This window comes from Cyclopterus lumpus, chromosome 24 (assembly GCF_009769545.1).
Source record: "Cyclopterus lumpus isolate fCycLum1 chromosome 24, fCycLum1.pri, whole genome shotgun sequence".
NCBI classification, from domain to species: Eukaryota; Metazoa; Chordata; class Actinopteri; order Perciformes; family Cyclopteridae; genus Cyclopterus; species Cyclopterus lumpus.
Window position 1 is genome coordinate 13,766,981 of NC_046989.1, and position 23,483 is coordinate 13,790,463.

Genomic DNA, 23,483 nt, shown 5'->3' on the forward strand with positions numbered 1-23,483 from the left:
GGTGTTTCTCCAAGCCAAATGGTCATTTCACATTTGAATTCAATAAAGATAAATGTAGTCGATGCAACAGTCTGTGTGTGTAATGAATTGTTTTGTAATCCAGCATCCTGGCTTCAGGGTTGGCTTACTCCTTACTGCGACTCCACATGGAAAAGCATAATGTTACTGCTCATCGATGTGATCAAGAAGGATTAATAACCAAACCACTGCCAAAATTAATTCTTCCATAAAGTTGCTAAAACAGTTTCATCAAACTCTATCAGCATCAATACTGAGCAATACTTCTGCTGCGAAGTCACACTGTTTGATTCATATGAGCGTGGCACATCCAACAGTTATCTGACTAGTTTACATTTACCTTGACATCTATTAGCAGTGCTTTTATAACTAAATGATTATGGTTACATCTGGAATTCCTGACATCAACTCATCAGCAAAGTCAACCACTTGTTTGATTGCAAGATTAGAAACTGGGTTTAGAAGGAAATTAGTAGAGTAGTGGTGCTACTTCAATGCCACAGTTGAGGTGCCCTTGAGCAAGTAATTTAAGTCCCTCACTGCTCCATTGGATTTTCAGTGACTATTAGCAGCTGGATTGTGAACCTTCCAGGCGTGACTGATGTGTAAGTGTGTTTGTATGGAGCAGGACGTTGCTGTAAAATAATGAACCAACAGTCTATGAATAAAGGTTGGAGAAAAAAAGAAAATGCATGCATTGGAAAGCAGCAAAATGGGTATCAGGGCTTTACCGAATGGTTTGAAAATGTGACATTCAAATTCATAAATCAACATGCAAATGCGGCACAGCTCTTTTTGTATAGCCCGTCACACATACACCGAGCGGAGCAGAGGAGAGGTTCAAGTTTTCCAAATGTATTGAAAAAAGATAGATGTTATCAGTCCCAAAATGCCGGTCAAATAATTGTTTACTCTCCTGCCGCAAGGAAGACGGGCACTGACGAGATATATTAATTAAAGACAATTAAAGACTCTGTATTCAAATTGAGGATTTTGTTTGAGGAATACATTTGATGACTCAATAGAAGCTTCAGATGTAAACCCACTGGGCATAAATACATGCAAATTGTGAAGTAAAAGAAGACATTTTGAGCACTATTATTTTTCTTATGTTGACCAAATTGATAATATCCACAATTAGTTGTGTGTCATTTTAAAGTACAGTGTTTGTTATTACCTGCAGTTTTTTTGTGAAGCGAGAGAACATGTAGGAGACACATTCGCCGATGGCTCCCGTCTGCTGGAGCAGCAGCAGGCCTTTAGGAGTCGCAGCAAAGCTCAGCAGGCTGTCCAACAACGTCTCCTCCCAGATGAGCCTGATCCAAAGTCAGAGAGAGAGTGAGCTGCCGTGCTACATGAGTCACTTCAAAGCAATTCCTTACACAGGTGAACACTTGGGGGACAGTGCCTCAAGTACAGGTGGTGAACAAGCTTCTTAGCAGAGAAATTATTATTATTTAGTGACGATTTTGTGTGTTTAACAATAGTTCAGCCTGGGATTACAATTACAAACATACTTTGTCACAGAGATGTTATCAATGCACATACAAATACCTGGTTAGGGTATTTTCGTTGATGTTGTTGCACTTAAAGTATCTTCTCTTGCATGTAAACCTATTCAAAAAATATTGTCTCTTTTTATAAGCTCACTGTCATATTTGACAAGGAAAAAAGCTCACTGTAGGAGGCTTTAAATGATGTATTCCAAAAACTGTTTATATACAAAAGCAATTAGACCAACTTAAGTTGTGGCAATTATGTCTCTAAGCTCCTGGATAACGGGTTAGAAAAAGCATCATTCTGTGTCTTTAAATGTCCATCATCAGTCTCTGTAATAGCTGCCTTATGACTAATCACTACTTTAATTATTGGGATCTGAATAAAGTACTCAAGCAGGCCTCACATGTTCTGCAGCTCCCGGGTGGATGTTCCAGCGGTGGCTCCAGGTACCGGAGTTGGAACCCTTTCTGACAAGGAACTGGTCTAGAAAGGAAGAAAGAAAATATATTCTTAACTATAGATTACATTTACTTAAACCGACAGATTGATAATGATCTGAGTGCACATAGGACATTTTAGAACTAAGGTGTATTTTGATTTCATAAATTGTTTCACCTCGCAGCTTCTTTTCTGTGACTCTCACTTTACTCTGTAAATTGCAGAGCTGTTGGTCTACATTCAGCCGTTGTCTCCTTTGTATTGTATTTCTATAGATATTGTAATATATATAATTGATCATTTAATCACAAAAAAAATTGATTCTTGAAAAGATTATTCTAAAATCTAAATGGAATAGAGCTTTATTTTCAAAAACGCTATTATTGTATGTTAGTTGTTGATCTTTTACAAACTAAATGAGGACACTATCAGAGTGAATTTATCTCTTTTACTCTGTGTATTAACACGAAGAAAGTTAACAAACCCTCTCGCACCATCTGACAACAATGGAAATCAGGAGCAAAGACGTCATTCAAATCAATCAAATCTTTCCCTGTTTTTTAAAGTGGGTGGAATGAGGTCAACAGTGTTGTTATTACAGTATGTAACACAACGAAAACAGATGGGAACAACTTTGATTTGAGACATCATATTGTGACAGAGCAGTGTGTGCACACTGATAATTAATGTTGAACACACACCAGAGTAAAGCTAGGAGGAAGTGAGCGAGAAAATGGTTTATAATGATTGTATGTTGACGCCACATTGTCTCATAGAAGTATATTTTTGAAATGAATGTATGGGAACAAAGAGCGGTAAGATGTGATGTGGCACTGTATGCTGTCAATACGGATACCTATCTGACATTAATGATGTCTCCTGCCTGGGAGAAGCAGTTTCACTACTTGTCTTTTCTCTGTTTCCCCTGTCGCTGTATTGTAGCAGGAGTTATTTTTAGTTGTGGTTGCACATTCAACTGTGTGTGTTTTGAGTTTTGCATTTTGAGGCTTGTTTTTCCAGTACAGACTAAAAAGCAATACTAATACGTTTAAGTTTAAGTACTTTTAATTTTTTAATTTATTTTATACACTTTATTTTATTTCTACTCCGTCTGTATATATAATATTCTTCTTGTTTTAACTCTTTTATCTTATTTCTGTTATTATACTACTTGTTTTTTACTTATTACTGTGAGCAATGCTGCTGTAATCCTGTAATTTCCCCACTGAGGGACTAATAAAGGATTATCTTATCTTATCTTAAAGGTATTCTGATTTTCGATGCATTGTTATGACAAAAACTGTTTTCTGAAAATGAAATGGAGCAGATTATAATGGTTAGTTAATTCCTTCCATTTGCAAGCAGTGGAGGCATTTTTCTTCACGGCAGTCATCAGGCAAATGAAACATGACACGTATTCCAGCCAGTGAAACTGATCATTAGACATGGACACCCCATTAGATAGTCTAGAAATAAATTATTCAGATACAATCTTTATCTACCATCTTTTACAGTGCTGTTTAGGGTGGGGGGGCGTTAGTCAAGCCACGCTCTCCAACAAAGGGTCTCATTTCTGGCATTCACAGAAAAATCAGCAACACCAATATTATGATGCTAAATAATTTTTTTTAATGTTTAACTGTTTTCTAATATGTTTATTACGTTCATTGTTTTGACATAAGACCACATTTTAATCAGTGTTATTTCTTTTTTTATCCGATACTGTCTCCCCAAAACCACTTAGGTCTTTTTATCAGGCTATTATTTAACCACACAAAATCTGAGGGGAAATCTAAGTCACTGACTATTTAGAATCTGAAAGTTTGAACAATGTTATCTTGAGAAATTAAGTGCAGGTACCTTTTTCCATGCAGCAGCCACAGCCTTGTGCAGGCCGTAGGGTCGGAGGACCTGCAAACCCTCACAGGTGTTGTACATCTGCCTACAGACGAAGATAAAGGCTCCACATGATGTTTGGGATCCGTCGGATTCACGTATGGAGGACAGCTCCTTCTCCAGCAGCCTGAGAGTGAACTGTACAATGACATGAGCAGGAAAGGTTCTGCAGAGGAGAGGGGAAACGGACGGAGAGAAATATGTTGACGGGAGAAACTGCACAAGCATTTTGTGTGTGTAATATAAGTGGCATGTTTTAAGTACCTTCCCTTCCTATGTTTTCTGTGTTACTTTTGACATGTCAAATATTTTTTTTTTGCTAGTAGTATTTCTGTATATAGCAAGCAACACATTTGTATTGCTTTTGCTTTCCCTGTCTGGACTAGATCTCTAATTTCATTTAACTTTTATATGCTAAATAAACACATTTCTCAGAGGAGGTACATAAAAGAATTAATGGCAGACAAAAGCACATTCGTCAAAACAGTTTGTACTCAGTGATATCCGCCTCGGTGAATGTATTATTGCTAATTCACAACAACAAACTGCTGCTTCGGGTTGGACAGGCTGCTCAGGCTCAGCCAATTATAACTAAATACAAAAACTAACGCGGGGCCACTGACTGACCCTGATTATCTTTAATAAATCACACTTTTTTGTTTTTGCTCTAATGGGACTCGAGTAGATCAAAGATATAACTGCAGTGACTGACACACCAGCATCCTCGGGTCTAATCTACTCACTGTGCAGAGGATTTGTTATGCAAACGTAACTCGGTATTGAAGCCTTCTTGCCAAGTCAGAACAAATGTAATTTATTCATTAAAATGAAAGATACAAAAAGACCCAGTGTTTTTAATCATAACTCAATCACACCATCTCACCTCTCAGTGTTGGCTACAACTAGATTTGTCTCATATAAGAAGAGAGATAATCCTCTGTCAGTGTTTGCGATGCGAGCCAGAACGTCAGCGATGAGAGTCAGTGCTGCTGCTGGAGATTTTAATTTGGCCTGTAAACCGTAGAGAATAAACAGATACATTCATCCAACGGCTTTGGAGGTAGAATCACAGGTAATACTGCAATTGAGTTGGAATCAAGCTTGACAACATTTGGGGTAAAGGTTGAGGTTAGGATAACATTCTGGTACCAGACCTTTCATTTATAATAATAATAATAATAATAATACATTGAATTTATATAGCGCTTTTCAAAACACACAAAGACGCTTATTTATAGTCGAGATTGGGACAAACATTACGCATTTAATGTTGAGTAAGAGTTACTGTTTAGGGAATACATCAAGTTAATGGTTAGAAGGAAATAAGGGCAAAAGGCCAAAGAATTTATTATGACTGAAGTTGCCCAATCATCTATAAAACTGAACACTTAACAGGGAAGGTACAAATTTAAAAGAAAGTATTGATTATCTTCCTCAGAATGTTAATCGTAGCAGGTTGTAAGAGTCCCTGATATGGAATTGTGATTACTAGAGAGCTACAGTCCAACATATTTATGATATAAAATGGGTCCACGGCAACATGACATGCTTGTCAAGGAGCATTGTATGCTCATTACAATTTATGAATGGACTTTTTTGTTATTCTTAACATGGAATGCTATTGTGATGTAGTTAAACCTGCTTATTGACACTAGAAACTCTCAATATCAAATGTTCTGTATGTGTCCATTTGTTTTTTAATGAATCTATGAATATGTTTGTGGTATGTCTCTGCAAACCTATATGTAGTATATTCCCCTCACATCTTTATTGAAACAAATAGTGTGTGTGTTTCACCTGCTGTCCATGAAGCAGAGCTATAACAGGAGCCAGCAGTGTCTCTATTACAGGGGCCTGGTAGAGACACTCTGCAGCACACTCGGTCCTCTCACACAGCATCCACAGCACCTCCATCACCAAACAGCTGGGCGACAGGCAGTCTGAACACACACATATTTAAATGAAGTACCTGCATGTCTATATATCATGCAATTGTTTTCCCTTAACACTTTGTCCTGCTTGTGCCCCCGTTGTTGATATCCTGGGAATCACATGTTGTCTAGACAGTTGTTTTGTCAGTTTTTCATTTATACATTGTGAGTGCATGTGTTTTCACTTGGACTGGTGTATTTTGTTTGTATCAATCTGACCACACTGGACACAGGTTCTGAAGCAATTACTGACAATACTTCACACTCCAATGATGGATAATAACGATGTACATTTACTCAAGTACTGTAACACAGCTCGACTGTTAACTACTCTGTAGGATGTAAAGTACTTCAAGTTGGCTCGATCCCAACCAGCTCCAATAATAAAATGCTGCTTGCATGTTAAGGCACCGATAACTATAAAACAATATTATACATAGTACATATACAGTATAGTATAGTATACATGATCATTTCACAATATGAAAAAAGTTATTCTGCATACGAGTTATTTTACTTTTGATACTTTTGAACAAGTATTAAGTTAAGTATACGATAGTTCTCCCTCCACTAACACACTCATAATTCTTTATAACTCATAAGTCTATGAGTTAAAACCAAACAGAAAGAAATAATTTAAGTCACCTTTTGGGAACAATAATAAAGACGTGTTCAAGGTTTCATTCTTCTTGCGACATGAATGTATTTTACTTCAATGTTGCCTCCTAGAGACTTAAATGAATTAAATTGAGTAGCATGATGTTACTATTTAGAATATCCTCTCACAACTGGTGTAGGTGATCTTCAACGTTGTGCCGGTAAATATTCAAATAAATCGATGATTCGCTCAGCATGACTCTCTGCGGCGGCCGAACGAGATGATCCTCATCTGACAAAGTCAAGGGAGGGGACACTATTGATCACTGGCAGGGAAAGTGCTGCAGTGTAATTCAAGAGAATGAATGGGGCAATAAAGCAAGGTCTTCCAGGAGACAACCACAGTGCTGCATGACTCAGTACAAGGTTAAGAGATAAAAGATATGGTCTGAGGAATGGTGTTACGCCTCATAGGGACGGGTCACTGTGTTCCTTCAGTCCCCTGATTCCAGACTCAAAGTCTGCACAGAAAACAGGGAGGGAGCGTAAACTGTTAGTTCATATCAGTGTGTGAGTGTGCGGGGCCCCACCTGTGTGTGATGTGTCACTGTGCGGAGGTTTGGATTGTTGGTACATGATTTTAATCAGGATGACAACCAGGTCTGTCAGGCTGACGGGATCTGAAACGGGAAAAGATCAATACATAAATCAGTCTCGTCACCAGTAAACAGGGCATGTCTAGTTTTGGTGACCTTGACAACGAGGATCATCTTGCTGCACAGTTGGCTCCAACTTGTGTGTCTGGGATGAGTAACTGGTGTTTTAAAAAAAATGACCTGATATAAAAATAAATGAATCACATCATGTGTGTTGTAATTTACTTGAATGTAATTATAACACGTCAAATATAGTATAGTATTATCACAAGTATGTCTAAAGGGGATTCATATATTATATCATATAACACATACATTGACTTATAACAGCGAAAACCATCAGTCAATTAACCAAATGTTGATGAACGCTAAACTGTTTATCAAGTGTCCAACATTTTGCTGGTTTCAGGTTCTCTTATGTATAGATGAGCATTTTTTTAATTTTTAATACATTTAATTTGCTGTGAAAAGAAACAATTTGAACACAATGTGAGTAGTTTTCACTATTTCTGGACATTTTAGAGCCTTAATGATCAATTGATTAATCAGAAAAGTCAATTATATTTATAATGTAAATGTGACACTTACATTGTGTAATACATGTTGCTCAGGACAGATGAATTTAGTCATTAACTAAATATTCCTCTTGCAGCATAAGACACATTTCCCATATTTTAATGAAAACCCTGTTAAGGAAAACTCATATCCACAGGTAGGATAGTGGACTTCAAACTGTCTGACAGTACTGATGACATTTCAATAAAAAAATCTAAATCCAACTTCAATGGAAACTATGATGACACAAATAGTGGGCCTTATGATCAATATAAACTACTCTGACGTTGATTTGATTGCCTCCAGACTTCCTTTGAATACGAGTCAGCAGATGTTGAGTCTGTTTTAATGGCCTACCGAGGAATCACCCACCATTACATAACTTCAGTGATTAAGATGGGTGGAGCGCACAAAGTGACTGAAAAGGAGGGAGTGGCTTTGTGTTTGAACTAAACAGATACATTCCTCCATGAGATTATCTGTTGTAAAGACTGTGAGAGATAACTTTGTTAAAAGATTACTTAGAACACAGGTGATGATTTCTACATGACAATCAACACGTATCTTTCCCTTTAACTTCACGTCACTCATGAGTCAATCCCTGCAAACAATGGACAATAAACAAAGTCAGCTCTTTACGAGGTTTAGACATTGAAGGACTACTTCACCCACACAATTAACATTTGTATATCAATTACTCACACAGTGTTACCGCTTCAAGAATGTAAGGTAGTTAAAGGTGCAGTAATTGATGTAAAAATGTTAATTTTGTGAATTACGTATTTTGACATTTTTAAGGAATTATGCTTAATCGTTGAGTTGTAAGAGGAGATCAATACCACTCGTATGGTAAATATAAACATACATGTACAGTCAGCAGCAAGTTAGCACAGAAACTGTAAATAAGGTTAAATAGATCAAACAACAGCCACAACTAATGCATTATATTTAGTTGGTTTAATCACAAAAAAACAGAGTAAACAATAAAGATTTAGCACATTAATTTGTGATCTTCAGAGCGGAACCTTTGGATAGAGGCACACTAGCTATTTCCCAGTTCCCATTACCAGTTTTTGTGTTAAACAAACTCGCTGCAGATTGTAGATTCATATTTAATGGACATGTATCTAATAACCTGCCAGACAGTTATTACGCATAATTCACAAAAAGTCAAACTATTGATTTCACTACAGTCAAAAATGGTGTGAAATGTTTATGACGGATAATAGATAGTATACCCCACATGCTTGTGACAGATGTTTAAAACCTCGTATTGTACCTTTGCGCTTCCTCACTCTGATTGGAAAGAGCTTTCTGCCATTGGTGTAGATGAGGAGTTTACCCAGGATGCACAGCGAGTGGACAAAGAAGGCATATTCAAGCTCTTGTCCTGTGTAAACACTCCTCTGGACTGAATCTGAATCATGGAGAGAAAATGAGGAAGTTACAAATAAAAAAATTAAAAACAAGGTCCAAAGGTAAAATTATGTATGTTTCTATCCAATGGCTAAATCACTGTACAACACTTTTACTGGTGGTGGAACAACATAGATTAAAAAGAAGAGAGCTTGTGAAGTGGTGGAATCAGCTTGTATTTCACTGTATTTGAAAAGATGTCCGTCTAATTTGTGGTTTCAGTTCAATATAATATTTGTAATATTCTAATTTGCTAACTACTATTCATAAAACAGTGAAGACTGTCCTGGTTGTGATGCTGTGTCGGACCGACAGTTAAAATACCTTTCATATTGAAAGCTTCTGTAATAAAATAAGATTGACAAATGGAGAAAAAAAAAGACTGCAGTGCCTCTGGGTGCAGAACATCCCTAAAGAAGCACACATTCCTGTTATGAGGAGTGTATTATTGACAGCGTCTCGGAGTATCTGCACTCATCCAAGACAAGGTCAATATGTTTGGTCTCGAGCACCCAGCTGGCTTACAGGAGATTAAACACCGACGCAGGCATTCCCATTTCCCGTTATCGTCGCTCTCGTTTAGGAAATGTTCCCAATGTGCAGTTAGACATTTTTTTGGCTCATTTTACAGCCAAGCTATAGCACTGTCAATGACATCATGCTCTTTTTCACCAAATGTACTATTCCGTAGCATTTTATCAAATCCAAATTCAACATCAAATAATCTATTTAAATCCAATGATTTGAAATCATTACCAAATTACATTTAAAATGTGCCCTTTGGAGCACATCTCACATCTCTGTTCGCTAGCTTCATTCTTCTCCATTGCCTTTTGTGTTGCAAAAACTTCTTTGTGCGTTACGGCCACCAGCTGTTGACCAGAGGAATAGCATGAAACAGGCAGCGGAAATCTGCTAGACAACGCTTGTATATGCATGGACAGCACATACTCAACAGGGTGCAAGTAACTTGAGTTATAAATAACTAAAACGCAAAGAAGACTGGATATTGTCTAGAACCTATGGTTAGCTGAGGAGGCATAAACAGTCTAATCAATGTCCACAACCTGCTATGAGATAAGCAGCAGAAGATAGAAATGAGACAACAGCTGTAGCCAACTGAGTTGAACACTTCATTGTTCACATGCTTGCTCCAAAGGCTGGAGAACATGGAGACTAGTGAGATGATAACATGAGAAGTCTGCTCTTCACATGCTTTCTATATTGTTTTGTGCTAATAGAAACAGCCAGGAGGGAAACAATAATACGGTTTGAATAGAGACTTTCATTGGGTGTATACTTTTCAACCTTCTATCGTTCCATTTCTCTGTAATTAACTTGTTTTTTTGTTTTTGTTGTATTTATTAAGATGATAATGTATGTGGATATGTAATACAAAATTAATTTCAGTATATAAATTATAGAAAGGGGTAGGTTCTTATAACGGTTTACTTCTGCCTATGTATTTATTTTGTTTATTTGGAATGTGCTTTATATGTTTACTGTTCCTTTTATTGGTTATTATTCAATATGTTTGAAATAAATCTATCCAATCTAATACTCAACTTTTTCTCTGTCTGCTTTATCTTTTGTTTCTCTTTTTTTTCATTCTCATTTATTGTTTTGACAGTTTTTTTTCTGCATCCCTATACTTTAATGACGGCAGGGACAGCATGTGTGCATGAAGGAAATGGATTAAATAATGAATGCCGAGTCTACGTACAAATATATTTAACACCCACAGGCTTCAAATGAAGCATTACTTTCTCATTAGGCTCTCGCAGTGGTTCGGCGCATTGTTTTTGGTTTGTTTCGCAGGACACATTAAATCAGCATTACTGCAAATGTGCTGATGTTTACCACAGAGAGAGTGAGAGTGGAAATTGGTATTCAGATATGCCTGAGAAAGTACATAAACCTGATGAAGAAATCATGACTTTATGGTCCGTTTGACTTACCAGGGCTCTGCTGCTCTGCTGACTGGGGATCAGTTGTCTCATTTGAGGAACGTTCACAGGATTCACTGTAATGGATACACTGCTGAAGGGCTGCAACCATCTGAAAAAGAAAACAATGAAGAAAACAATGCGTGTTATTGTGGTTTCTGCAAACAGGCAAACAAACCACAGGCTTACCTGTAGAATTCATACAGAATGTCAATGCAACCTCCTTTTATCGATCCTCTTAATCAAGACTTTTAAGACGAGAGCGCTTTGGTTTAATCTAAATCCTGTAGCATTGAAGGGAATTTTAATGCACTGCAATGCAAGAGTAGTATCGGCTTACAGTGAGTGGAAGAGTTATTGACATTTACTTTAGAGAAAAATAAATTCAGGGGTGATTCCGTGTTAATCCTCTCTAAAGTCAGAGTTAGAGTTGAGAGGGAGGTTCAGGATTAAACAATGAATTTTTAAATGTTGAAGTGACACCCCTTATCTCAAAGACTCGGTCACATACACACACACATGCCTACATACATGGGGATGAATAGTATAATAATAATAATAATAATAATAATAATGTCTCAAATTGGCAAGACCTATGTTTTGTTGAGTGTACTTAAATTATGCCAAATATCTCCCAAAATGTTCAAACCCAGAGACATTTTAAGTTACCAGTCAATTTAATTTGGTCGCTTGTCAATAGCGTCATATCCCCTTTACCCCTTTTAAGTTATCTGAGCAAACATTAGCGGCAGCTCCTATGTCGTTAGAGAAACTTTTTCATTCTATTAATTCTTTTATTATTACGTTTTTTCTACCAATTTGAATCACCTTGTCTGTTTGTTTTTATTATCTGTCGAGAAGAAAATCTCTACAGATAAACCAGCTCCCGGTAAAAACCTCCTTAACGATCATAAAGAATCCTAACCGGGAGAAGCTGAGTGCATTGGTGGTAAAGAAAACAACTCCCATGATCCAATGCTACTTAACGATGTCATCAAACTCCGTCTTTTCCTGCTGTAACGTGAAAAAATGACATACTAGTACTTAACATTACTTACTCATTATTCTGAATACAGCCAATATAACGCTGCAGTAAAGGTCACAACTAGGAGTGCACGTTCAGCTTTTTTTCTGAATCCCAAGAAATAAAGAGGAAAATAGAGAAAGGAAAAACATTTCCAGCTGGAAATGGCTTATCATCCACCTCAAAGAGTAAGTCAATTTGTATGCTTGCATTTGTTACAGATTCCTTCCATTTACTAATTCATGCAGTTTTGTCTTTCTTCAATGCAATCTACTACAGTGCAATCATTTTTGGGGCCTAAATGAGGGAGTGAGTTTGAATGCCCTCAGGAAAGAAAGAAATTAAATTCTCGTTCGGTTGGTTGTTTCCCGACAGTGCTAAACGTTTCAGAAGTACAAAGGAGTTAGTGAGAGATATTGATGAAGGACTGAATCACTCACCAGAGACTTGTGTTTTCTCTCCAGCAGTCTGAGAACCACAGTCCTACTGTAGCATCCATGCTGAGAGAGGGGGAGGGACACAGATCAGGATGAAATAGAATATATATGAGACATGAACAAAGAAAGAACGAGATGAAGACACTTTTGAGCAACACATAAAAAACTCAAATCTATATACAAAAATGCACTGTGCGCAGATCAAAAACGCCTGTTCATTTGCAATACACACCATCCACTTTTTAAACCAGGTTGCTTTAATATCCAGTAAGGCCAGCAGATGAATGGGTTCCAGGGCTTTCTCCGTCCCAGCTGAGGCTGAACCATGTTCGTGATGGAAGGACAGCAGGTAGAGGGTGCTCTCTATAACTTCCTCCATATATCTAAAGTCGGGTAGAAATACAACAACAAATGTACTGAATGTATGCCATAATTCTCGACATAATAAAAGAAAGTGAGGTACATTTGGACGTGGCTAAATCATGTGGGGAGCCGTTGCATCATACTGAACATATATCTCACTGGTGTTAAAAATGTTCATTAAAATTGAATATTATTGGGGTAAAAACTCACTTCTCAGGATGGCGGATCCAAAACGTTGTCACCTCCTTTTGGAAGTCATTCATCAATCGAATCTGAGGCAAGACAGACAGACAGAGAGAGAGAGAGAGAGAGAGAAAGATTTAATGTATTTGTATGCTGATACACTTTAAATACTGGAAGACAAAACAAGCGGTACCTGTTTAAGGAGACGACTGATCTCAGGTCTGTTGATGTCGATGGTGGCTGAGCCAGTTGGAAAGCTTAGCTTTTGAGACACAAAACTTGACTCCACACATTTAGCTGCACATCAAAAGGCAAAATATACTTATTACATATTGTGTATTATGCGCTAAGATAATAGTGGTGTTTATGTACATAATGCAGCATATACATGATCAATTTAAAGTGAACATTTTCTTAATTTAACAATACAAAGTCATTAAAGGATAACTTTGGTATTTTTCAACCTGCATCCCTTTCCCATGTGTTTCTGTCTAAGTGACTGATGGCTACATATATTCTTGAGATTGGTCCAATATTGAGCGAGTGCGCTGGAGTCTGCAGCCGCTAACAAGCAGCAACGTCATCGCTCGGGGCAACTCCTCACCGTCAACATACTAGAAACCTAAATGAAATGTTTTTTTCTTTCCCTTTCTCTTGAACCAGTCTGTTTGTTTTTGTGTCATGTGACTTGTTGACGGTGGAGAGCTGGAGAGAGGAGAGAGTGTGTTGTGTTGGAGTACATAAAGCGATAATCGGTGTTATCTACAAGATTGTCAATGCCATGGCTGAAAATGTAGCCGATTTCAACAATATGGATGCAACGCAAGATTACAGAACGAGAACTCTCCGTGCAAGACTTGGTTTGACACAATAACTATCAAGTGAAAAGTCAAATACAATCCCTCAATACTGGACCAATTTGTTTTATTGTTGTCCCCATTATACACGTTGACAAAAATACCGGTACACAGGAAAATAGTAAAATAGTAGATAGTCATGATGAAAACTGCCCACATTGAGGCCTGTGAATTATTAATTCAGTGTAAAAATTAATATTTCAAAATCTTTGTCTGCAAAACTAAAATAACTATCTGCACGGCTCAGTACCACTAGAGGTATGTCAGGAAATATGTTTTCTTCATAAATATAGAAATGTAATTTATTTTTAACTGGACAATGATTGTGAATGATTTTCTATTGGTCATCTTAAACATGAAGGTGTGGCTCGTGCACTCGGCCCATTCAGAATAATGGCCTACCCAAGCTGGTGTAAATCTCTCGTGTCAGATTCAGCGGAGAGGAGGAGAAGCTTTTAGCAAAGAACTGCAGTACATCATCCTGATGGAGAAACAACATCTGTCATCAGTATACACACACACACACACACACACACACACACACACACATCTGAATGTTAAATTATAAGAAAATACAATGAGAGGAAATTAAACAAGATTAGTACAGACAGGATTTACGGCCTCTTCTGAGAGAGTGGCCTGCAAATATGCAATTATCTCTCAATCATTAGGGAAAATGGTGTTATCTTGTTTTCTCTGGTTTGGCAAGATAGCACGCGGGACGATGAACATTCTGTTTCTCTTTGTTTGTTATCATTGTGTTATCATTTATGTTATCCATAAAGCCTAAAATTGTTCATGAAAAAACGACATGATTAATATTGATTAATTTGTGAATTATTCATTGTCAATTTGTAGATTAGGTAGCTCAGGACTCACGCTGAGGTCGGGGTCAGTCAGAGCTGCAGAGAGATTTCTGCGCAGGCTGCTCCAGCTCTCACAGCTCAGCACATCAGACGGATTGGCACAGCAGAGAGCCTGAAGAGCCTCCCAACGCACCTACACAGAGTTACGTCACTTCACCTGCACTACACTGCTATTTGTATTCACATTAAAAAGCAGTGATTTACAGACTTTGTGAATCGTGAGCCCTTTGAGCAGACAGGGCTGGTTTGCCCATTGAGGGCCATTTACAACGGTCAGCGACACGATCAACCAACTTTGTAGGCAGGCAGGGGTAAGAATGGTGACGTTGTCTTCTTTCAGAGCTAGCTGGCTACCTAGTCATATTACTTACAAGTCGACTTACAGAAATAACCGCTATTTCATTACTTCACAACATATCTCATTGATCTGTGAATGGAGAATGACTTTGGCAAACGGATACTTCACTACTGATGCCTTCCCAAAAGCAAAAGGCTGAAACAAAATGGCAAAATCTGCCTGATTATTACTCTGTCTACTGAAAATAAACATGTTCAACCCAAGAGTGATATATTTAGAAATGACATTTTTAGAAGCCTACATCATGGTGTATGTACAGTATAAGTGAGACTTCTACCTCTTTGGGCCTGCTGGAGTCAAGTTTTTCAGCCAAAGCTTGCAGCTGCTCTTGTCTGATGAACGCATAACTCTTCAAAGGACAATGGAGATGAAACACAAAGTATTATGATCCATCGTAAACCAAATGCTCTCAGTCGACAGTCTGCAATGGAAAGGAACAAACACCCAGAGGACACCAATTGCGACGAATGCTATCCAGAGATTGAGATACCATCTTGACAATGTATGCAAGTCATCAACAGAAATATAGAAAAAGGCAATAAATTAATCAAATTCAACTATTTATTGCCACCAGGGTGCCTAGATGCTGCATCGCTCACCTGATTAAAGGAGGAGTCGCTGTCAGAGCAGTTGTCAGTGTACTGGCTGTTGGACTGACTGTGCATCTCCTCCTTTCTCATCTGGTCTTCCTCAAATTTGTTGATTAAAGACTCCACCACCATGATCATGGTGGTTTTCAAGGTCTGCATCATCTGCTGGTACCTAGCATAAAGTGTGTGTAAATCAGTGTATGATTAGTAGCACTTATTTTCTGAATAATTGTTTCACTAAACTCATTCCATAAAAGCGGTTCTATTTTACCTGCTACGCAATAGTTATGATTCATGATGTATGATTCAGATTTCAGGAAATGTTTTGTTATGCCCTCCAAACATAGATAGGCAACTGTGTTCCATTTATAGTTGAAAGTGTGATACCTAATATTGCAAGTTTGTAATTTTAACATAGCGTCATTTCAGTATTCCAATTTGGGGAAAAAAGCAAGAAACATACTGACATATTGTAGATACCAACAAGATTGGGTTTTTTTTCCACCCGGACCATAGCTGAGACCATGTCAATGGCACTGGAAAACATCAGCTTCTAATCAAATAATACCATCTCCACAATAAATTAATCCTAAACGTCTGGAGACCACCGAGGAGACAAAGCTACACTCACTCAGCTGAGTCCCTGGTACTCTGTGTGACGGCATGGATCAGGGTGTCGTGACCTGAGCCTACAGCATGTTGTCCATCTCCTCTGGTCAAGTTCTTGGTCTCCTCCTCCACCACAGTCCCCAATGAACTCTCCACATACTGACGGAGATACTTGACAAACTCGTAACTGAAAGGAGAGCAATGACGGAGTCAGACCTACTGGCTATGTACTGTCCATTCAATTTAAACAGAAACAACGTTTAAACAAGAGCATTAAAGTAAATGTTATACTATCCGAGTCGGGTGGCCTTACTTGTGGAAGTTCTTGTCAGTCTCCTCCAGGTGAAGGAGGATCTCTTCAGCACATTCGGTTGACGGGGCGCCAGCGATCCTGTCGTTGATGCTTCTCAGAAGCTGCTTGAGCAGGGATTGCAACTCAGCTTCATCTTCAGCTGACAACTGAGACATCTCGACTGCTGGTGCCTAACATGGGACAGAATAGAGCGATTGGTTATCTCGGATAAGAAACGTACAAGTGTGTGGTACTGAGGGGCAGCCATAAACAAACTACTGTGAAAAAAATTTAAATAAATGTAAATGGTTCATTTGTTTTATAGGTAGAAAATAAAACTCCATGCTTAACCAAAGATTTTTTTTAAAAGATCTGGGATGCAAAACCAGTCAAGTTACAGCAAGATGTACAAGTATCTTCATATCTGATCAATTTAAATGAAATATGTCAAATATAAATAAACATACATGTTTATCATGAATAACTCTTTGAATGCAATTTATCTCTATCATCTTTTATCCTTCACCATCTGCAAGTTGTCATGATAGAGAAATAAACGTATCAGATTATTACAAACCAACCCCCACTCTGTTTATTAACGACATACTTGTATCCAGAGGTTGTTTGAAATTGGAGAGCGCAAGCAATAGTTTGTTTTTTTAAACAACAAAGGTAAGGACAAATATAAATAATAGATGTATATCTGTCAAACGGGCGAATTTATGGAATGTGTCTGACAATGAATTATGAACGTGTAGTTTATTCTGCAAATAAGAATGCAAAATAATGTAGTAAAAACATAAAACTGAGGTGTGATTATTATTGTGTGTAACATATTGGTTTTGTTTTTGGTATAACATAAAGCTAGTAGTGAAAGCGTGCCCATTAGAATATGCCAAATAAAAATGGAAGGATTAAAAAGCTTAAACTCCAGTCTGCACCTTTCGGTTTATATCTTTTGTGTCCCCTTTAATTTAATGCCTAATTGTTATTCATTAATTTCCATGTGCATGGACCTTCTTGTAACAAAGTATTTCTACACTCTCGTATTGGCATTGTTTACTTAAGTATAAGACCTCAATACCTCCTCCACCACCGGTTGTATTGCTCAGCGCAGGGGACTGAAACGCTCAGACGTGTTGACGCTTTAGCTCATCAAACAGGTGTGATAATCAGCTAATTCACCTTATACCATAGTGACAGGAACACATCTCAAGACTAACGGTTTACACAGTCGTTTCCTCTCAAATGTTCAAATAAAACAGGAACAAAATTATTGGTCCATGTGTTACACCCAACCTGACTATTTTATGTTTTACTGTTTTTAATGTAGAGCCTAAAGCAGTGAATTGTTTCTATCTGGTTAGCTTGACGTTAACTGTAACACTAGCTAGCCCGGTGCTAACTGAAACCAAAGACTACCCCGCTGCACAGGACAACCGTCCCAACAGAAAGACGTCGCGTGCGGTATATTTTAAACCAGTCACCTCTGTGTCGGACTTGTAAAAGGTGTTATCCAGGTAGCATTGTGGGAGCACTTGCAACCAGGTTCTGGGTCTCTATGGAAACGTCCAGTTGTGTTAACTGCGGTGCATTGTGGGATGTCCAAATAAACTGTACGTTGCCTTTTGGAGCATCGGAAATATGTGTTTCACGAGTAAGATATACATGATTAGAATTTTTCTTTTGACACATTATAGAACATTCAAGATCTAGCAGAAAATACATACATATCCAATTCATACAATAAATATATAATTAAACAGGCACATATAAGAACAGAAATATAACGCAGAGGAGCAGGACTTCAACAAGATGGGGCATACATCAAATAATAATAAGAAACGATATACTTCCCCACAAATCTTTCTCACTATTTACTAGAGTCAATTTGTTAAGGTGATGAGAATAATAATTTAAAATAATGCGTTATAAAAATAAAAGGTTACCCAGAAGAACGATGATCATATTAATAATATCAGAAATAGATAGGTGTAAATTATCCACATAAAAACACAGAAATGTCAAAATTCGGAGGGTTCACTTAATCTTTTTAAAGAAATTCTGCAACCGTGTAAACCGTATGAAGTATTTTCAAGGAAATGTTCAATATTAGTGTCTGTTATCATGAAACTGTCGCAAAAAAAAAATCCAACCACGACCGGTGTGAATCCTTCAGAGTCGGGGTTTTTCGCGAGGTCTCGAATGCAGCACCAGAGAAACACGCGGTCACGTGACTCAATGTTTTGCTTCGTCTATCCGGTGCCGCACAAGCGACGTCTCTGCGTGCTGAAACGTTTGGTCGGATCTGCTACCCTTACTTTTATCCGACATTGGCTGTGTAGGAACGGCGACACGTTTTGTTCACACGCCCGAGTTACCAGATAACGTCACGTTTAGAAATCACACCGTTAAATCGACGGAATACGCTTTGAAGCCAGCAAGCTCGCATCAGCATCACTAGAGTCGACGATGGCGGCCGTAGACAGTTTTCAGTTTCTGTATGGAGAAATTTCTCGATCGTGCAATCCTTACATTGAAACCCTGGCCTTGGTCGGTGCTTTCTACGCGGCCAGGAGGGCAGTAATCCTGCTGAGCGACTGCTGCAAATTGGTCAGGGTGCATTTCCTGCCAAGAATTATCCCGAGTAAGAAGCTCACCCAAAGATTTGGAGACTGGGCTGTGGTTTATGGTAAGGACGCAGCAAGTGATCTCGGCACGAGCAACGACAGTGCATGGTGTCGTAGGTGTTGGCTGTTTATATTAATTCATTTATCAAGCAAAGGAGGCCACATATTCAGCCTCACCTAAAAACCTGATTTTCTTATTATTATCTTTTGTGTATTTGTCTCTCAAAACATGTCATCCTGAGTTTTGAAACACTACATTTTACTGTTTACTGACACTTCCTAGATAAAATGATTCATCAATAAAGCAAGACCATAATTGGCAGATTGTTAAACTAAATAAAACACCCTACAAAGAGATCTGGCTATCACACTGATGTTTCTAAGACCGTCAACGAGGTCCACAAATAATGATTGGTTAATTATATATATAACTCAGTAATTTTGTTAAGATATTCAGTTTACAATTATGATGTAGAGAAAAACAGGAAATTTATTTTACATTTGAGAAGCTGTATTTTTCAGTTTTCCCTGATGAATACAACATTGTTTTTGTTTAATGTATTGGCAATCGATTAGTCAGCTTATTGTTTTGGTAACAAAGTCAACTTCATCTCAGGTTTTGAGGTCCTAGTGCTGTTATTCTGTGCAGTAGTTCTCTTTTCTATATCCTTATTCTTTCCATGACCTTCATTGATACATATTGTCCTCTGTCCTGTCAGGTGCAGCAGAGCCGGTAGCCAAAGCCTATGTAGAGGAGCTGGCCAGGCATGGAGTCAGCATTATCTTTGTCTCTCAGGACCTCGCCTCTGTCAGAGACACCGCTGCAGCCCTCTCCCAAAGCTACGGAGTGGAAACTGTCGTCATACCAGCTGACTTCTCTCTGGACCAGGCAGCCAGCAACCCCATCAAAGAAGCCATGAGGGGCAAAGATATTGGCTTCCTGGTGAACTGTGTGGAGTCTGGGGCGTCCCCTCAGAGCCTGATCGAAATGCCTGAGCAGAGCCTGTTGGATTTGGTGAATAGGAACGTCGCGGTCGCCACTCTGATGACCCGGTTGGTGCTGCCGGGCATGCTGGAGCGCAGCAGAGGCGCTGTGGTCAACATATCATCGGGCGCTTGCTCCAGACCCCTGCCTGGAAGAGTGACCCTCACTGCCTCCACTGTGAGACCAAACACTGAGGAGATCTGCCTCTTGCAGATCCAGTAGAGATCTTTTTCCCCAAATGCCTATTGATGCTGCTATTTCTAAGCAGAGTAAACTATTTTTCTTAAAGTTAAGTCCAGCTAAACTTTGAGGGTACTGTAAAAGTTCAGAGAATCTCGAGCTACCTAGTGCTTGGAAGAAGAAGCTCCGAAGCCAGAGATATATAATCAAAAGTATTTAATCATAACAAACAAGAGTCATCAAGTACATACATGCAGTCCCGGCCCGGACGCGCTCACATGGCTTCGCTTCCACAGTCTCCTGACGTAGCCAACAGTTTCTGTCTGGCGTCACCGCGTAAGAGACCAAAATCGCGTCTTACAATTAGTTTTATTCGCAGTCCATTCGCTGAGCTAAGCTCCCATTGGTTAGTGGAGGTATTCATGCAAATACCTTTCAGAGACACAGCATGCTACGCTGACCAGCGAATAAGACATAAGGTTCACACCTGAGGGTTAGTTCCATTGGCCACTTCAAAGAATGCCTCAAATCGATAAGCTAGCGGGGTCAAAGCTCACACTTCCGGTCAAGGACAGGAAGTTCCCCTTCAGAATAAAACCCTATTATCCTGCCTTCAGAATAAAAGCAACATCTCAGGTTTCAATCGGCATCCCTTTAACTATTGTCTAAACAATAAAACATCCATTAATTCTCATGCATCATACAGTTAATCATTACATTTGTCATTAACAAACGGAATAATAAAACAGTGATCCTCTCTTATGCTTCATAATACATTCCTCAGAATATTCCTCAAATTAATTATCATAACTTTCTTTATGTATTAATTTAAAACACAACCTCTCTTATCTACATGTGCAAGTGTATATAAAATCCACTACAACTCAACAGTACTGTGGCTGACATACCCACAAGCAAAGCAAACTGCCCTCCTGGCTGTTATTCATTCGTCTTCTGCCCATGGAGTAATTATACTTATTATTATTATTATCACACATTTTTTTGTCCTGACAATGATCCTCTTTCCCGTTCTCATCCTCCCATTTCAGGGCTACATGGATCATTTCTCAAGGGCTCTTCACCTCGAGTACAGCGGCAACGGGATCTTTGTCCAAAGTCTGACTCCTTTCCAGGTAGAAGATGCGTCATGTGACCACTAGCCAGTGTGGCTGTGTACTGAACCCACATATAAATGATCACTGCCAACCAAAATATGTCTGTTATTATATCATTGGTTTACCCCTGAGTGATAAACCTCATGTGTGTACGTGTGACCAGATCACCTCCAGTGCGCAACAACCGTTCTCATCAACAGCGTCATCAATGCCGGGCTGGTTCGTACCAAAGCCAGAGGTGTATGCCCGCCACGCCGTCTCCACCCTGGGGGTCTGTAATAGGACCACCGGCTACTGGCCTCACACACTGCAGGTGGGCACTAAATAAGTCACGATTGTTTGTCATTTGTAGCCTTTGTGAGGACATGGATCGAACACATTTGTGGATGCTGATCCGTTTCTCTTTTTTCTTTCTTCCCAGTATGGACTGATGACACTTATTCCAGAGTGGATTTGGGTTCTCGGCTCACGGGTGCTCATCAGTTAAGAGCTCAGCTCTCCTCCCCTCACTAAAGACTTAACCCAGTTACTGAAACGTCTTGTTACTGGAGTCATGTAGAGTTTTAGTTTCTTTAGCCATTCGGGTTAAATGTGATCTACTTTCAGGCTTTGTGGAGGTCGTGGTTAGGGTATTTTCTTCTATTTATTTGGTATTTGGAGTTTGCCTTAAATAGTGAATCAATATTTATATATTAATCCTGCATTACTGTATGGTCTGACCAATCTGTGGCATCTTAAATTGCCTCTACATGTCTAAGTCATGGCCAGACATGAGGCTGGAAACCGGGTTTGACATTGAGTTTGGATTGTAAACAACAAGATAATCAACATAATCTGACTTCATTTGGTTTGGTGCTTGGACTTAAACATCAGCCTCCATGTAGTTTCAACACTTTATTTTTTGGATAACGAAATATTTCAAACCAACATGGACCATAAAGGCGAGGTAAATATGAAACTATTTTATTTTTCTATGTATTTAAACAACACAAGTGGGTCATAAGTGAAGAGTGAGGGGGATTATTTTTTCTAGGAGTCTATACATTAGTTTTAGGGGAACATCATACTCATTATTTATTTAAAGAAACAGATTTATATCATAATGTGGAATAAGTTGACAAAATGTACTTTTAGTGAGAAAGAAAAGCTGCATTACGCAACACTAACCAAAGTGTTATTCTGATTAATATAACCTAATCTAAATGTAAGAAACGTGTTAACTAAAGGTGAGAGGACACATTTTAAACTCAAAAGTGAATATGCCCTCATCTTACTTGGCTTCCTGGTCGGATCAAAGACTGAGTTTAGATCAAACCAGGATTGGCCGGTAGTGTTTGACACATGCAAGTGTTGGTGTGTGTGTGTGTGTGTGTGCAGTGGTGAGTGGGAATGTGTGTGTATTGAGTGGGAATGAGTGTGTGTGCGGTGGTGAGTGGGAATGAGTGTGTGTTGAGTGGGAATGAGTGTGTGTTAAGTGGGAATGAGTGTGTGTGTGTGTGTTGAATGGGAATGAGTGTGTGTGTGTTGAGTGGGAATGATAGCTTTACAGGTGACTGCTCAGAGGAGTGAATTTGAAACGCCATGAAGAGTGAGACTGTCATGTTTTGTTGAGAAACTATATTTGAGCTATTTTACTGGATGTAGATATTGTTTCAAAATAAGTATATTAAAGATGTGTGAACGGATTCAGATATCGTGTAGAGTGGTTGCTAACACATACAATACAACGTATACAATGTTGAATTAAATATGATACGTGTCATTGCACTTAATTAGACCAATAAAACTCTTTTCTCCATTCCCATACAGCCCTGTCTTTTGTTTCACTGAATCAAAGTGTGCCAATGTGTCTTGTCTTTGAGGGTTAGTCGCGTTATCTGTCTGGTAGGTGTTTCATCTATATGACATGTTGACCTGTATGCTCAAGGCCACAAACGCTTAGTTTTTCCCTCAAAAAACATCAGCGTGGTGTAAATCATTGACGTGAACAGACACCATGTCGACTGCCAGAGTTTATCCTGCCACCCTTCAGATCTGCCAG

The 23,483-nt window shown here is 38.7% G+C and overlaps 2 protein-coding genes across 2 annotated transcripts in view; one reads left to right on the forward strand and one right to left on the reverse strand.

Annotated features, from left to right (window-relative positions):
- tbc1d32 (TBC1 domain family, member 32) overlaps positions 1-18,118 on the reverse strand; it is a 66,674-nt gene extending 48,556 nt beyond the window's left edge. The window contains 19 exon segments of the mRNA XM_034528045.1: positions 1,196-1,334; positions 1,922-2,001; positions 3,817-4,018; positions 4,736-4,863; positions 5,650-5,792; positions 6,971-7,060; positions 8,871-9,008; positions 10,966-11,065; positions 12,418-12,477; positions 12,647-12,797; positions 12,988-13,049; positions 13,154-13,257; positions 14,220-14,298; positions 14,697-14,816; positions 15,319-15,390; positions 15,641-15,803; positions 16,263-16,427; positions 16,554-16,723; positions 18,020-18,118. Coding sequence (XP_034383936.1) covers positions 1,196-1,334; positions 1,922-2,001; positions 3,817-4,018; positions 4,736-4,863; positions 5,650-5,792; positions 6,971-7,060; positions 8,871-9,008; positions 10,966-11,065; positions 12,418-12,477; positions 12,647-12,797; positions 12,988-13,049; positions 13,154-13,257; positions 14,220-14,298; positions 14,697-14,816; positions 15,319-15,390; positions 15,641-15,803; positions 16,263-16,427; positions 16,554-16,708 — 2,151 coding nt within the window. The 5' untranslated portion in view covers positions 16,709-16,723; positions 18,020-18,118.
- A 649-nt stretch (positions 18,119-18,767) lies between these two features.
- hsdl1 (hydroxysteroid dehydrogenase like 1) lies at positions 18,768-23,246 on the forward strand. Its single transcript, XM_034528392.1, has 5 exons — positions 18,768-19,224; positions 19,882-20,324; positions 21,377-21,460; positions 21,606-21,755; positions 21,864-23,246. The coding sequence occupies exons 1-5, from the start codon at positions 19,005-19,007 to the stop codon at positions 21,927-21,929; spliced, it is 963 nt and encodes a 320-aa protein (XP_034384283.1). The 5' UTR covers positions 18,768-19,004; the 3' UTR covers positions 21,930-23,246.
- Positions 23,247-23,483: the final 237 nt, after the last annotated feature.

Bases quoted from the DNA above. Each gene is read 5' to 3' on its own strand.
- hsdl1 (XM_034528392.1), top strand. From the start codon at position 19,005: ATGGCGGCCGTAGACAGTTTTCAGTTTCTGTATGGAGAAATTTCTCGA. The intron at 19,225-19,881 runs GTAAGGACGCAG...CTGTCCTGTCAG, and splicing joins AGACTGGGCTGTGGTTTATG to GTGCAGCAGAGCCGGTAGCC. The intron at 21,461-21,605 runs GTAGAAGATGCG...ACGTGTGACCAG, and splicing joins AAAGTCTGACTCCTTTCCAG to ATCACCTCCAGTGCGCAACA.